Genomic DNA, 15,244 nt, shown 5'->3' with positions numbered 1-15,244 from the left:
CAGACACAGACGTATGCACAGTTTGCTAAAGATCCAGCTGCAGACTGAATCACATGCAAATGTGACCCAGGCCCACAGTGTTTGTATTGCTGGTTACTGTCAAGAATACCAATAATAAAACCGTAAGCGGTATATTTACTAAAGGTGGATTCTAATTGATTTTCATGGCTTTTAAATTGATCAAAATTGATTAAAATCGATCTTTAGTAAAAATACCCCTAATCATTTTATATCTGTTTAGTATATGTTCCTTTAACAAAATGAAATTCAGTTCAAGTTAAAAGAATAAAAAGACATTGACTTGTTTTCAGGACTGTGTAACAGCCTTGTGGCCTATAAGACGGTTTACACTACACATTAGTGAATGTGTCTACATATCAATTAAATGCACCTAAAATCAATGACATTTGTTGGCAGATATACAAATAGTATCTTTGAGGAAGAGAACATAAAAAGTAATTTATTTCACTGTGTTCATCCCCTATTGTCGCTATTGTTTGTTCAATAAAAGGAAAACATAATCTTCCGCTCTCCAGGTGTAGACAACCAGTGTTCCCTACTCACCAAGGAAAACTAGATTTCTTTGATTACATTTTCTATGTCTTAATTTTACACCCACCCGGTGCGGAATGCAGTCAATATCCCGACCGCGGGGATTCCGGCGGTGAAATCCCATCACCTGTCAGATTCCCGGCACCAGCATCCCGACCGCTGGCATCCCAAAGGTAAGTTGCGGGGTTAGGGGGAGGGTTAGCATTAGGGTTAGGGGTTAGGCACTAGGGGGAAGGTTGCAGTTAGGCACTAAGGGGGAAGGGTTAGGTTTAGAGTGTGGGGAGGTTAAGTTTAAGCACTAGGGGGGAGGTTAAGGTCAGGCACCGGGGAGGGAGGGCTAGGGTAGGGAGAGGGGGAGAGTTAGAATACTTACCAACATGTGTCGGTATCCTAACCCTGTCGGGATGCCAGAGTCGGGATTCCGACTGCCAGGATCCCGAGCGCCGGCACCCCGTTCCCATCCCTCTGGTGCAGTGGCTGACTGAGAATTGTTGAAATTCTACATACAATATGCTCATGACTATGGTGGTAGAGAATAAGAACAACCCTCTAACTTATGTCACATATTTTTTTGTATTAATAATGAATTATTGGTTGATTTAGAGTTGGACGTATGTCCAAGTCTTAAGCACAAAATGCACTTTTCTGTACTGTGCATTAGCAGGAAACGTGTGCACATCCTCATACATTATCTACAAATACCTTTCCACCATGGAGTAGTGGAAGTAACCACATACAGTATATACCTCTCTTCAGGGGGCTTGTCCCCTACAACAAGATCCATATTGATGATGATTATCAGCATAAACCTGGCACTGGCAGAGAACTAAGCAAAATAATGTAAAGGAAAATAAATGGAAACCCCCCACCTCTCAAAAGAGTGAAATCAGTACTGGCAGTATAGGTTAGTATCGGCAAAGCTGGATGGGTGAAGTGGGTCAAAACTGTGGGGTCTGCCTGAAAATGACAATACCAGGACTAAGCTGTGACAGACAAGGCTGGTGCCCAGCAGGGAATCCTCAGCGTGGAGTGCCTTTGCCACAGTGCCTGCCAGTCAGCACAAAGCTGTATTCCTTAGACAAATAAAGGCATGCACTACCCTAGACAAAGGCAGCCCCAAGCTAAAAGCACTATGACTTTCCCAATACCCCTGGTCTATTAGGTGTGGGGTACTGTTAAGCATACAAGTGGTCATTGTATTTTTCCATGTTGCACTCCTTGTCTCAGCATACACTGAAACCCTTAAAGTGTTTATGGATATTCGGTTTTCATACCAAGATACACACATTTTAAATATAATCCACAGTAGTTAGATCATTTGTTGCAGCGCTGGTAGTTTAACATAATACTACTATTTCTAAGAGGTACAGTAGGATGTCTCATGCCCCAGCAACTCCCACAACCCATACTGACCGCTTCAAACCTATGGCTGCATACCCACGGCTGCCTGAGACTGTTGGCACTTGTACAAATGTGTGTGCATCTGAGTCTGTATACAAAGAACAACGGAACTTGGCGTGACAAAAATCTGCGTCCGTATACAAATTCAGACTCACAGATTCAGACTCTCATGGCTGGTACACACTAGACGATATGTCGTCCGATCTGGCCGGATTGGACGACATATATGGCACTAGTATTTACCCTCAATTTCACTGACGATGTGCGCTCCCACGCATCGTCAGCGACATCGCCCATTGGACCTGCATGCAGGTCCAAGGGACGACATCGTTAGCAAGGGCCATGCTGCCGAATGCAGCATGGCCCCCGCTGCTGATCCCAACATTAGAAAGTGTGTATGCACTTGCCGATGACAGGACCCCCCCCAGGTCCTGTCGCATGATAGGTCGGCTGGGTACACATCTTTAAATGTGTACCCAGCTTCAGATTCAGTCACACACAGATACAAGTGTCACGTATCAAATTAATCAGTGAGGTCTCGTGACTGTCTCATCCCATTTGTGATAAAGATGCATTTTCGACGAAAAAGATGCTCAGCATGAGCCAAGTCACACTGGATCTGGTGCGTCAAGAAAGACGGTTTGGAACAACTGCAGCCAGAGGGGCCTATTCATCATACTAAAACTTTCTCTGGAGGTAATTAGGTTTAAAACTCGTATGGAGTTCTACCTAATTACCAGAGGAATTCATCATTCCTCCTCCCCATAACTATCTATTCCGAAAAGCTGTCATTATTTGCGATGACAGCTTTTCGGGAAATAGAAGGTTATCTCTATCTACACTAACTTACCGCAGCTGGAATCAGTGCTGTGCATGCGCTGTTACATTCATTAACCCAGCGCATGCACAGCAATGCCTACAGCTGTGGTAATTTTGGGTGTCCCCTCCCCCCTCTGCTCACCTGCCCCCCTCCCTCCTCCGCTCACCTCCCCCCGTCCCCAACTTACCTGCTCGCACAGCAGCCTCCAGCTCCGTCTGCTATGCTGTCATGTGTTCTCCCAGCAGAACACATGACAGCATAGCAGACGGAGCCAGAGGAGAGTCCAGAGCGATGGAGGAAGATCCAAGGGGACATGCCCAGCTGAAAGCAGGTAAGTGTTACCTACTATACGCCACCTCACAGTGGCGAATAGTAACATATGAATACCATAATTTCCAAATCCCCATACTAATGTATGGGGAATGTGGAAATTAACGCAGGGGGACTTAGCAAGGAGATATCAGTGATATCTCCTGTGTTAATTATCTTCACGAATACTAAAATAACGTTAATTAAGGAAAATGTCCTTAAAAACGTTATTTTAGTGTTGGTGAAAAGGCCCCATAGTGAGGACACATCTGCACTGTGAAATATTTACCCGATGACAGTTGTGTATGTATAACTTGGATTTACACGATCAGAAATGACTACTATTCGTTGAGGTAATTGTGGTATTATCAACCTATCTAATTTCTTAACAACTGAAAAATGTGAGCCAACATTCTCAATTAAATAACACACATCATTTAATTATATGATGATTAAATATTGCCCAATGTTTCCTAAGAATGGAAATACATAACTCAGGGCCTGATTCAGCAAGGAACACAGTAGCTTATACGCACGCAATCGGTCGATTGTTGCGGTCTGCACATGCGTATGCAGACCGCAGTGACTAGAAAAATAAACTAGTCATTGCGATCGCAGAGGCTACGCAAACCCATGGCAGAGTGATTGACAGGAAGTGCTGTTTGTGGGTGATGATGGATGGGTGGTCAGGCGAACGCAGGCGTGCCAGTGCATTGGGACGGCGTTGCAGGGGCGTGCATAATTATCCACAGCGATACCATACACAGCCTGAGGCCTCATAGCGTGTGCTGAAGTAAGCAATTCCTGAGTGAGGTCTGACCTATGTCTTAACTATGCGTATGGGTCCGATGTTACTCGATGTTACCGATTGTTTCGCTATGTTGCCCAAGTATGCGGATGTGAGTAAGGGAAGTGGGCATACTTATGTCAGGCTGCGATCGCAATACGAATGCAAACATTTACATATCACCGCTGATATTAGCAACTATAAGCAGTATAGCGATCCATGCTGAATCAGGCCCTCAATCTGAATGGCACACTGAAAAATATATATAGAAAAAAGTATTTTTTTTCCTGCTTGGATTCATTTATTTATATTTTTCTAATTGATCTTTTATAGGATTGAAGGGTCCTTGTTTGAAAACAGCCTTGAAGGATGCCTGGTATTTGGGTTTAAAAAGTCTTTACAAATGCACAGTCCCTGTCAAGCTTCAACCGTTACAAGATAAAATAACTGTGGTAATCATCACTGGGATACACTTAAGACTTCATCACATAAACTGCCCAATTATCAGTGAGTCACCAGCCACATTTTCACAGTAACAACTGAAAATTCCGGATATTTGATTCCAAGAGTATAAATGTTTGTTTAACCCTTAACGGAATTTAAAAAAAAAAGCATGGCTGGTCATTTTAAAGGCTTGGGGGTACGAAATATTTTTATACTTAAAGGAAATTACCTACTGTATAAGCAATTTTAGAGAAATAAAACGTTTCATTGATTCTTTGTGTTTACAAGCTCCCTGTATGCCGGCCATGCCTCTAATGATGTTTTTATTTTGTCTATTCTCTCATTACGCCTGACAAATGTTCTGGTGGTCATATACAAATGCTAAATAAATAACAACAAAATGTGCCTATTTAACCACATTATACATAAATAGGTGCCTTATTGGATGCTTTTTTTTCTATGTTCGGATAAAAAACTTATTTTAACTATACTGTTAAGCAATATAGTAACTATACTGTTAAGCAAGATAAGGAAAAGTAATGTTACGTCTAAAAGTAAATCCACTTTTTGAAATGTTCATGTAGCAGCATCCTGAGGACAAGGAGATTGCAAATAATTGCTCATCAACCTAATCAGACACAACGCTATTTGTGAGGCAAGCAGTCCCAAGTTTCCCATGACAGTACTGATTTCCTGGCCCTAAATAACATTCATGTTACCTACCCAAATTAACGTGTTTTCAAGAATTATTTGGGCATGGTCAATTATTTTCCTTTTTTTTTTAATCATGGGTTGTTTGGGAGGTTCGTTGGTGAATTCTATGTTTAGTTTTGTAGTGTCACCAGCGAGCGATTTATCTTTTATATCAATGTTTATCTTGCTGATATCCCAGGTAGGCAAAACTGTGTTTTTCACACTATTAGTAAATGTACTGATAGTTGTCAATCATGATCATTCCATATGTGATCCTCTTCTGTATTACAGGTTACCACTGTAGAATTAGCGCAGAATAGAGATACATTTAGCTCTGTGTCGCGCCATCTCCGCCATCCATGAGAGAATGGTGCTCACATCATTTTCTCCCAGCTACGTCTCACATGCAAAGATCCATAATGTCCGTAAGGATTGAGACATACAGTAGGGGTTTATTTACAGAGTACTGGGTTGCAAAAGCCAGCGCTTCTGATTGTGTTTATGCCCGATATTTAAAAAGGCAATGCTTTTACTAGCCATGTCTTGCAGTAAAAGCATTTTCCTTTTAAATATCGGACATAAACACGATCAGATGTGTCGGGTTCGTAAATAAATGTCATAGAGATCAAAAGGTCATAATTTTGCGCAATTCCTCTGGAGGTAATAAGAGAATTATTTTCCACTGAAGACGCTGCTTTGTGTGGATGAGCTCTAAGTGTATGCTCTCTCAAGTCTTATATCTATGAATGTTTATTAGAGTATAATCACAATGCAAACAGAATATGAATATGATAAAGCAACACAGATGGAAATGGCAGTAGCAGAACAGGAAACATAGGGAAAGATAAATTCTGTGTGCAGTTATCAGTATAAATTCTTGATAAATGTGAGTATATGAAATACCAGACAAATATATTATGCTCATGTCATGCAATATTAGGTGCGGTCCTTTATGTCTAAAGCTGTGTACACGCCTATACAATCCAAGTATACAGTGTGTACCCAGCTTAAAGCTGGGTACACACTATACAATTATCTGTCAGATCATCTGAGAATTTTATGACCTGGTAGAGTACTGTATAATGTGTACGCAAGTACAATCTACAGTTATCTCGGATAAACCGGTCTGATCGTATGATCGCACTTCTAGGAAGCTCAGAAAATGAGAGAGAGAAGGATCCTCTGGGACCGTGTTAGATGATACTGCCCGTTCCACCAGGAGAGAATCAATTGTTGCAGAGGCCTGGAGTGGAACTGAGCATATTCCACCATGTCGAAGGTGGACACCATTGACCCCAGGACCTGCAACGCTGATAGAATGGATACCCTTCACTTGCGTAGCAAATTGCGTACTCACAATATTAGGGCTGAAATCTTGTCCTCTGGCAGAAATACCCTTTGTGTCTGAGAATCCAGTAGTGCCCCCAGATGTACCAGCAGGACGCTTATTACACTCTGCTTGGACACACTAGCACAGAGTCAGTGGGCTTCTCACCTGCAGAACCTGTGGGCTCCATTCTCTAACCCTCTCTCCTTGATTACCCTTGACTATACTTCTGGCCGCTGGACTCCGTCAGTAACCATCACTGGGTGCTTGCAGCGGAGAACAACAGTGTATGTGATCTGTATTGCATGGCTCCCTTAGTCACTGGGTGCATAGTGTAGCACCTGCCTTCCCACTCCCAGCCAAAGCTGGCTATGCGGCTCCAGTGTTCCACAAACTGTGTGTCCTGACTCTTGGTGCAGGGCAGTATCTATAATGGTTGCAGAGTGTGCGGGGCACACTGGCCCCAGGGTCCAGGGGGGCCCACACCGCACACTCTGTACCCATACTTACTAATACTTACCTCTCCGAAGTCCCACGTCAACTGGAAAGGCGCAGCTGTCAGTTTCCCCGAGTTCTGTGTAGTAGGGAAATTGCTCGGTGTCCTGCGCATGCGTAGTGGACTCCGGGCACAGACTAGTGCCCATAATCTACTGAATCTGTCAGTACGCTGCGGCTCCGGAGAGAAAGGAGGGGGCCCTGGATGGTGAATGAACACGGGTCCCCTCCTCTCTAAATATGCCCCTGTCTTGGAGCCAGTGTAGGCTGAGTTTAGCTCTCATATTTGCTGTGCTGTTTTCAGTAAGTTTATAATTCTATTTAATTATTCTAATTAAAATAGGGTTTTTTTACACCTTCATTTTATTTAACATTTGCAGTGTTTTTGCTTCTATACATAAAAATGATATAAAAAAAGTGCAAATAGCTTGTACTGTTACAGTAATTTATATAATATAATAAGGGTGTAACTAGGTATTTGAAGGCTCCATAGCAAAGGTTTGTAAGGGCCCCTATGTACCGCCCAATAGTGAAAAATGTATATAACACATGTAACTTTGACAAGGAAGATGGGTCCCCCTCAGCTCTGGGCCCCATACAGCTGCACCCCTAGCACCTATAGTAGTTATGCCCAAGCTTACAACCGAGTGAGATCTAAACTGGACACAAGGGCATTTTCAGCAAAAAAAGAAAGAAAGACCAAGTGGGATCTCAACATTCTAGAATGCAGCCAATTTTCTAATATACAAAAAGATAGCAAGGAGATATGAAAGAAAATATATTAAGCCACCAATTGCCCAATTAGTGTGTCAAGTATCTTATATATATAAAATGAATGGTCTGTTTTTCTGCCCGGGTATGCATTGAGACATCCCTACACCGATTGTGATGAAACCAATACGAGGTGGTCCACTTGGATCCTGGTCAGGTTTTAGGGGGGTTAGAGTCCTTTTCGGACCTCCCTTTGGAGTACGATGGGCAGAACTTTGACCCAGGGAGCCTGTTCTGAGCCTTCCACTGGATGAATTCGGACGTATATTTTACAGAGTGGTAACACTGGATCCCAGAAGACAAACTAGGGGGTTGAGGTCCTGGTCGGACCTCCTGCTGGGCAGTACTTTAAACCGGGGAGTCTGTTCTGGGTCTTCCACTGGATGGATTTGGATGAAAACGTCACAGAGGGGTGGCAATTGGTCTAGGATGCCTAACTTAAAAACTTGAAGATTTAAACTAGGGCAACGCTGGGTACTTCAGCTAATATAATACATTTCTAAAACCTATTAATGTGTGTGTAAGGGAGCTAGTATAGCAGTCACAACAGATTAAATAATAATCCATTGTGGTATGAAGTTAAAAAAACATTATCACAGTAATGTACTGTATAAACAAAAAAATAAATATTGCTTAATAAACACTAGCAATAATTGTGCAATCTGCAGTACAAGGAACAATAAATGGTGAATATCATAGAAAGTCTATGAAATAAGTGCAAATGTCTAGTAATCAATGATGTTTGCTTTTGTTGTCTAGTTTGCACCGGATTGATCAAAGTTTATTGCTGATTGCTTCCCTTGAGTCACTGCACATCTGTACTGTTCCACTGGAAAAGCATTAGTTGTGTTTGTGGTTTCTGTCTTCATTGGAATTGATTCTATACATTGTAATTATCTCTTCCTTTAGTGTGTATTTCTTTGATTTAATGCCCTGTTACATTAATCTTTGCAGCACTTTTGTATTAAAAAAAAACTAATAATAAACATATCTTTGAAAAAACAAAAAAGCTAATTACATATTATTTTATATTTAACCCCAGAGCACTGCGGGAATATAGTAATTACACAGGTGTTTACCTTCCATGGCATTGGTCAGGACACTGACCGCACTGACTGCCCGCTGCCGCTGGAATGGCTGGTCCATGTATTCTACAGAGAGGCGATGAGGCATCAGCAGCTGCATCTTACTCATTTCAAGGTCTGAGGGAGACATCTATTAAGTAAAAAAGCAAATTAAGTATCCATTGCTCTGGAAACATCAACAAATCATTAAACAATATTTAGCCCATTGGCATATCTTATTTGTATCCACTCAGTACTCTAATAGCAAGTGAAATTGTCGATTATTTTTTGGTAACAATTTGGGCTCTCCTGATTTAAATACCACAAACCTGAACTTCAGCCAGCTAAAACTTTCATCAGTGCTTTTCGGAGGTAAGAGTAGTGCATAGTGTTTATGCACAAATATTTCCCCACAAATTACATGGTAGACTGTAGGTTTCGGCTAGTCACAGTAAATACCTAAGAATTTCTAAGAATTCAACTTCCATGTAATAAATTCCAAAACATCACAGAGCTTATCAGTCCACTCAAACGTGCATGCAGAGCTTTCAAGTGTGATATAGAATTCAGGGGATACCAGGCTAAATATTTCTAGGAATCAGATAACAGAAGCAATTGGAAAGACTGCTAGCATGGAACATAGACAATGCCATTAAATGTTCCATTACCTTTATATTTCTAAAATACAATGAAACTGAAATGATACCTTTGATTTGTGAAAATGTTATTTGAATAAAAATATAAAACTTTTTTCATATTTAGAAAAGTTTAATACCTATATAAAAGATTGTTAACTAAACATGCTACATTGCATAAGAGCTTGCTGTATACTCTTTGGTGGCCATGTCTGCACTTTATCATTATTCTCTATATTCTTCAAGATCTTCCTGTTAAGTTGTCCTCCACTCTTAAGAAACCCTCATCTGACCACTCCTCCTTCTCTACTGTCCCATTTACCATTTCACTTATGGGCCTGATTCTGAATCGGACACAGCCGCATTAGAATTTGCATCCGTCGAGGTAGAACATGGACTAAGATATGCTAATTAAGCTATCTGTCCATCTATGCGTGTATTAGTTTGATTTCAAGTGTCTCGGTCGCATCACCCACTTATTAGTATCTGGACTTCCACCAGCCCCATGCTGGGTGCAAGAGATCGTCTGAAACAGGCCTCCCAACTGCGTCCAAGCACATAAATCAAACCCAGAAGTCACAATACACATCCACAACATTCCCATAACACTCCAATCAGCCACTTTGTGCATTTTCAGACTCGGCGCTCAGAAATGCCTACTTGATGTTAGTTTTCGTTGGCGAAAAATCCAACATAGTGGCAACTGTTTGCTGCCTCGGACACATCATGCAGCGCATGTGCACACCATATTTTCACATTCAGACACATGCACAGTCAGCTCAAACCCGGGAGATGCTTCTGTTTCTTCAGCTGTGTCAGACTAAGATGCATTCCCTTTGCCTCCAAAGAGCATATTTACTAAACACAGAGTTTTCAAAGCCGATGATTATTGGTGGCATTGATCACTGGATTTAAAATGGTAATAGCAATATATGCAAAACAAGGCTGATTTAGCATTTATTACTATTTAAAATTCAGAAGCCTATGCTGGTGAGAATAGGCCACTTTAAAAACCCATTCCTTAGGCTGGCGGTGTACAAATGTCACACCTCCTTCCACCGCACCAAATATCTCCTAGATCTAAACATGCATTTGTTCTCTATATTCAGGAAAAACTGCCTTCATCAAGGTCATCATTGAACATTTGTATGCCGAATCCAAGGCCAATTATCTATTCTTATACTCCTCAACCTAACAGCAGTATCTGACACAGTTGAAAACCAACTCCACCTGCAAACCCTTCACTCCATTGGGCTCTGTGACTCAGCTCTCTCTTGGTTCACTTTCTACTTGGACATCCACTCCTTCTCTGTATCTACACCCACTTCCACTTTCCCTACCTGTCAGGGTACCCCAGTGTTCTGATCCTCACCCCCTTCTCCTCTCCCTCAAGACCTCTTCCATCGACTTCTATGGTGATGATACCAAAATGTACCTCAATACCCCTGACCTTTCTCTTCCTGTCCTCGCCCATGTCATCTCCTGTCTGTTCAGAAACTGAACTCATCATATTTTCCCCTGACAAGGTCCCCTCTCCTTTCCCTCTCTGTTGATAACGTCACTCCACCCTCTACACTATTCCCCATGTCTGTCTAGCTGTCACCCTTGACTCTTTTTACTTTTCCCCACCTTCAGCCCCTGTTCCAATCCTGCAGACTTCAACTCCTCAATATTTCCAGAATTAAGCCCTTTGTCACCATGGAAGCTATGAAAACTTATATCCATGCCCTCATCATCTCTCACCTAGGTTATAGTAATGCAACAATCCTCTCTGACCTTCCAAATTCCAGCCATACACCTTTTCAGTTTATCATTAACTGTGCTACCAACCTCAATTTCCTCCCTAACCACTGTACGTCTGCTGCCCATTCTGCCAGCCACACTGCTGTCTCCATATACCATTCAGAATCAAATTCAAACTTCTCTCTGTCACTTACAAAGCTCTCAGCCACACCAGTCCTCCATACAGTACATCAACAGCCCTACTCTCACATTCTCCTTCATGCCGTCTCTGTTCTGCCAAGGACTGCAACCTCAATTCCTTCCTGATCACCACTCATACAGGAGTTTTTCCAAGCCAATGCAATCTCTGGAATGCCCTCCCATGCTGTTATCCAGCCTCTCAGCTTTGAAACATGCCCTTAAAACACGTTTTTTCATTCTATCACACCACCCCTAAAACTAACTCTAACTCATGTGAGCAGAGCATTCTCTCCTATCTACATAATTATGGTAATTGCACAAGTTATCAACTTGTTTGTATCAGCCTGTACATGTTGTCTGTTTCATTCCCCTTGTATGGTATTATAGAACCACTGTGGCACATTATAAATAAAATATAATAATAATAAAAATAAAGAGCCAGCATATAACACAACACTGTACAAATAAAAAAAGAATAATCAGATAACTATTATTAAGGCTGTTCCAGGGGAGTGTACAATCTAATTTCCTCAGAACAGAAACAAAAAACAGATGCACGCACACTTTGCCAACTTAAACAGAAGCCGTGGGAGAATGTCCACGTGAACACAGGGAAGGCATATTCAAGGTCCTAATGCTATGAGCCAGTAATGTTATACACTGCATAACTATGCCACCCCATGCCTATACGGAGCTCACTGTATTGAACAAGTCTGATGACATAGTTGCTTATTTTGTTGGAATGTCTAAATTTTGGGCAGCTCTCCTGGACTTCTGGGAGAGTAGATAAGCCTTAGTGATCCCACCCACTTCCCCAGTGAAGTGGGCAGCCTGGGTGATTGATGACCCAAATCAATGTGAACTATGTCATCATGGCCCCTCCTCTATGGCACAAAGTGCAGCATTGTGGAGTGGGGATCAGGGCTGTGATAACACTATTTACCACACTCTCCAGACCTTCCACTTGGAGCTCACTTCCAGATTAAACTGGAAGTGAGGAAAACAAATTGGCCAAAGATGAGGGCACTCTTTACTGTGGTCAGACAAGCACATACTGTACTCATACATGTAATAATAGGCTGCACCTGTGACTCGGCTAACAAACTGTCTGCACCGTAATTGCGTAGATGACATGCAGACTTTCAAAATAGTAGAGATGATTCCGGAAAGTGAATGACCAACCGCACTACATATGTCATTTCTGAATTAAAAGTGGTTTAGGCAGATGAGTGTGTCGAGTTAGTTACCACATGCAGGGATAAGATTGAAACTATATTTAGGGATCAATAATAATTTTTTTATCCCTTGAGGGTGTACCAAGCATGGAATGAACCATACTGTAAAACTTCTGAGTGAACACCTGGGTAGACGTCTGGTTTCCCGAGATGTCTTGGGTCGTATTATTCCTGTTATCCTAAAACAGTGAAGTTTTACTCATTTTCATTTTGCAAATCTCCCGCTCGTATTCATTGCATGTAAACAATACATATAAAAGACACTTGCAACAAGGACAGTCTCAATGTCGTCTTACTGTCATCAATAAATGAACACGTAAGCAAGGTTATACCAAGCAGCACTTCAGAAGAAAACTAGCAAATGTATAAATTAATGTGGTGCTAAAGTTGCAGCGGGCAGGACATTTTTGAAGTGACATTTTCACTCTATCCACAAAGCACATCTCCTGTCAGACCCACAACATACTCTCCCAGAATGTCTCCAGAATTTCAGTGATTTCCCGAACTCATGGAATAGACCAACTTCCTGGATCTCACCCAATTTTATTGCGCAATTTGTAGTGAATCGCGTCATTAGCCCAGCCTCCCACTGTAGTAGCGATCACTTTACGTTTTCCTCTTCGTAGTTGGGGGCTGATATCGGAGCCTGTGTCCCTGCATAAGATTATTTATAAGTACATACCCTGATAATAATAATTTCTTATTGTCGCAATATGCTGTGAGAGAACATTGTGCTTATCAGGGAAAACTGCGAGAAATGATACATCGGCCTTTTAGTCCTGTTCCATACACTCTGATCAATTTATTGATCTTTGCCACAAATAGTTTAAAACACATATATATTATGTATGGCGATGCACAGATAACTAATGGGCCACAAACTGGATTTTATTTTTTTAAGCTATTATAAAGGAATAAATTACAATATTTATATAAATAGTAAACTACCTAACTGCTATGGTTTTATTATCTTTATCTGTCCTCATCACCCTATAACGAAAACCAAGTCATACAATACTTGCCAACTTTGCTGCCCCCTTCCTTCGGGAACAGCCAAATCAGCACTGAGGGGGTGTGGTGGCTGGAAAGGTGGGTTGTGCAAGGGGCATGGTCGCCCCACACTATACAGTGTGGGGGCAGGGCTACCATGACGCGATTCAGCACAAATCGCATCATCAGCCCCCTCAGACCGCGCACTTGTGCTCTGTAAGTGGATGGCCGTGGGAGGGGGGAGAGGAGGGCAAGGTGCTGGCGGGTAGAGGGGGTTTGGGAGACTTGCCCACTTCTCCGGGTGGTCGGAGCCTCCCAGCCATTCTGGGAGAGTAGGCAAGTATGAGTGATACTCTTGAACCAGTTCTGTTTACAATCTGGGAAAACCGCAGGATTTATGGTGGGAGGTTTTCAAATGTTTGATTTCAGAGAGTGTGGAAAGCCCATGAAGAGGGCAAAATTAGCACCTAACAGGGTATAGTCTGCTTCATACAAAGTGCAGTGTATGTAATACTCCAACGGCCGGGAGGGTCCCGAAAATCAGGCGGAAAGTAGGCTTGTCTCCCGGAGCAAGCCGGCACCGAGTGAAGTGGTAGACAGCCTTGTGTAGAGGGGAAGGGGCCGCGATTATGCCATTGTGTCATCATGTTCATCGTCCTGCCCACTTTGTCCCAACACATCCCACCCCTGCCGAGTGTTGCATCTTTATGCTAATGCTGCAACCGATGGGATTCGTAAAGAGATGCCCACTGGCTGTGATGCTAATCCACCGCTGTGTGTATTAAGATTTCGCATTGTTTGCTCCATTCGGCAGGTGCCCATCTGAACATGGCAGACGGGTCAGTGAAATTGCATCTTAAGACTGCGTCACGACAAAATCTGGCTAGCCGCCCCACCTGTTACCATCCAAAAAATCCCTCTGAAATTGCCTCTGTCTGCATCCAAATTCGTTCTGTGGCTTTCAACGCTGACCATCAGGACAAATGTGCAGTGCAAGTCGGATGCAAGCCCAGACTGAAAACATTGGGTGCTTGCGGGTGGCATTGACATATCGTGCGCCTCTGCATCAGGCCCTCTGACTTGGATGCTGGGGCGATGCCGGACACATTGGAGTGATATTTTTTGTATGCGCATGTATGTCGCATCGCTCATAAATGTATTTTTTTTAAATGTATGGGGCGTTCCTTGGCGGTAAACTGGAAGGTAGCAGGGGGGTGGTTAAACAGACGCACACAGATATTCTGTCTTATGGGAGTGTCACGGCCATGTTAATGATAGTGATTGTGTTCATAGACGCAGAATCTTTCACATAGGAGGCCACACTCAGACGGATATTCTGCACCTGCCATAGGGCTGGTGCAAGTATCGATAGTGTGACAGATGGTGCGACTTATGGTGTGACAGATGGTGCGACTTATGGTGTGACAGATGGTGTGACTTATGGTGGTGGTGTCTAAAGATGCACCAAGCAGTATTCCAGTGCTGATGTGGGCTTCTCAGCCCCTGCAAATTCAGAGGCTCGGATATATACACCAGGGAAGAGCTTTGTAGTGGCATTAGTATAAAGTCGCGAACACGATTGTCACTGCGTCTGACTTAGAATCAGACCCTATATGTGTAATGTAAAAGTATAAACAGGCTGAGCAAAGAAATAAGTAAAGCTGCAAAAATGTCCATAGGTAAATGCCAGAACAATATAAAATTACAATAATAACTGGATCACTTGACTACAAATCACAAATACCATTATGTAATCAAATAAGTACAAACAATATATATATATATATATATATATATA

At 42.3% G+C, this 15,244-nt stretch overlaps 1 protein-coding gene across 2 annotated transcripts in view; it reads right to left on the bottom strand.

The window, feature by feature from the left end:
- LOC148506677 (sodium channel protein type 5 subunit alpha-like) overlaps positions 1–15,244 on the bottom strand; it is a 323,898-nt gene that overhangs the window by 155,942 nt on the left and 152,712 nt on the right. For both annotated transcript variants that reach the window (XM_088446436.1, XM_088446435.1), the window contains exon 12: positions 8,679–8,814. In XM_088446436.1, the coding sequence (XP_088302562.1) occupies positions 8,679–8,814 (136 nt within the window). The remainder of the gene's footprint in view (positions 1–8,678; positions 8,815–15,244) is intronic.

Source organism: Taudactylus pleione, unplaced genomic scaffold (genome assembly GCF_031769625.1).
Source record: "Taudactylus pleione unplaced genomic scaffold, aTauple2 ptg000398l, whole genome shotgun sequence".
Classification (NCBI taxonomy): domain Eukaryota; kingdom Metazoa; phylum Chordata; class Amphibia; order Anura; family Myobatrachidae; genus Taudactylus; species Taudactylus pleione.
Note: the sequence above shows the minus strand (reverse complement) of the source record. Positions and strands in the feature narration are given on the sequence as shown.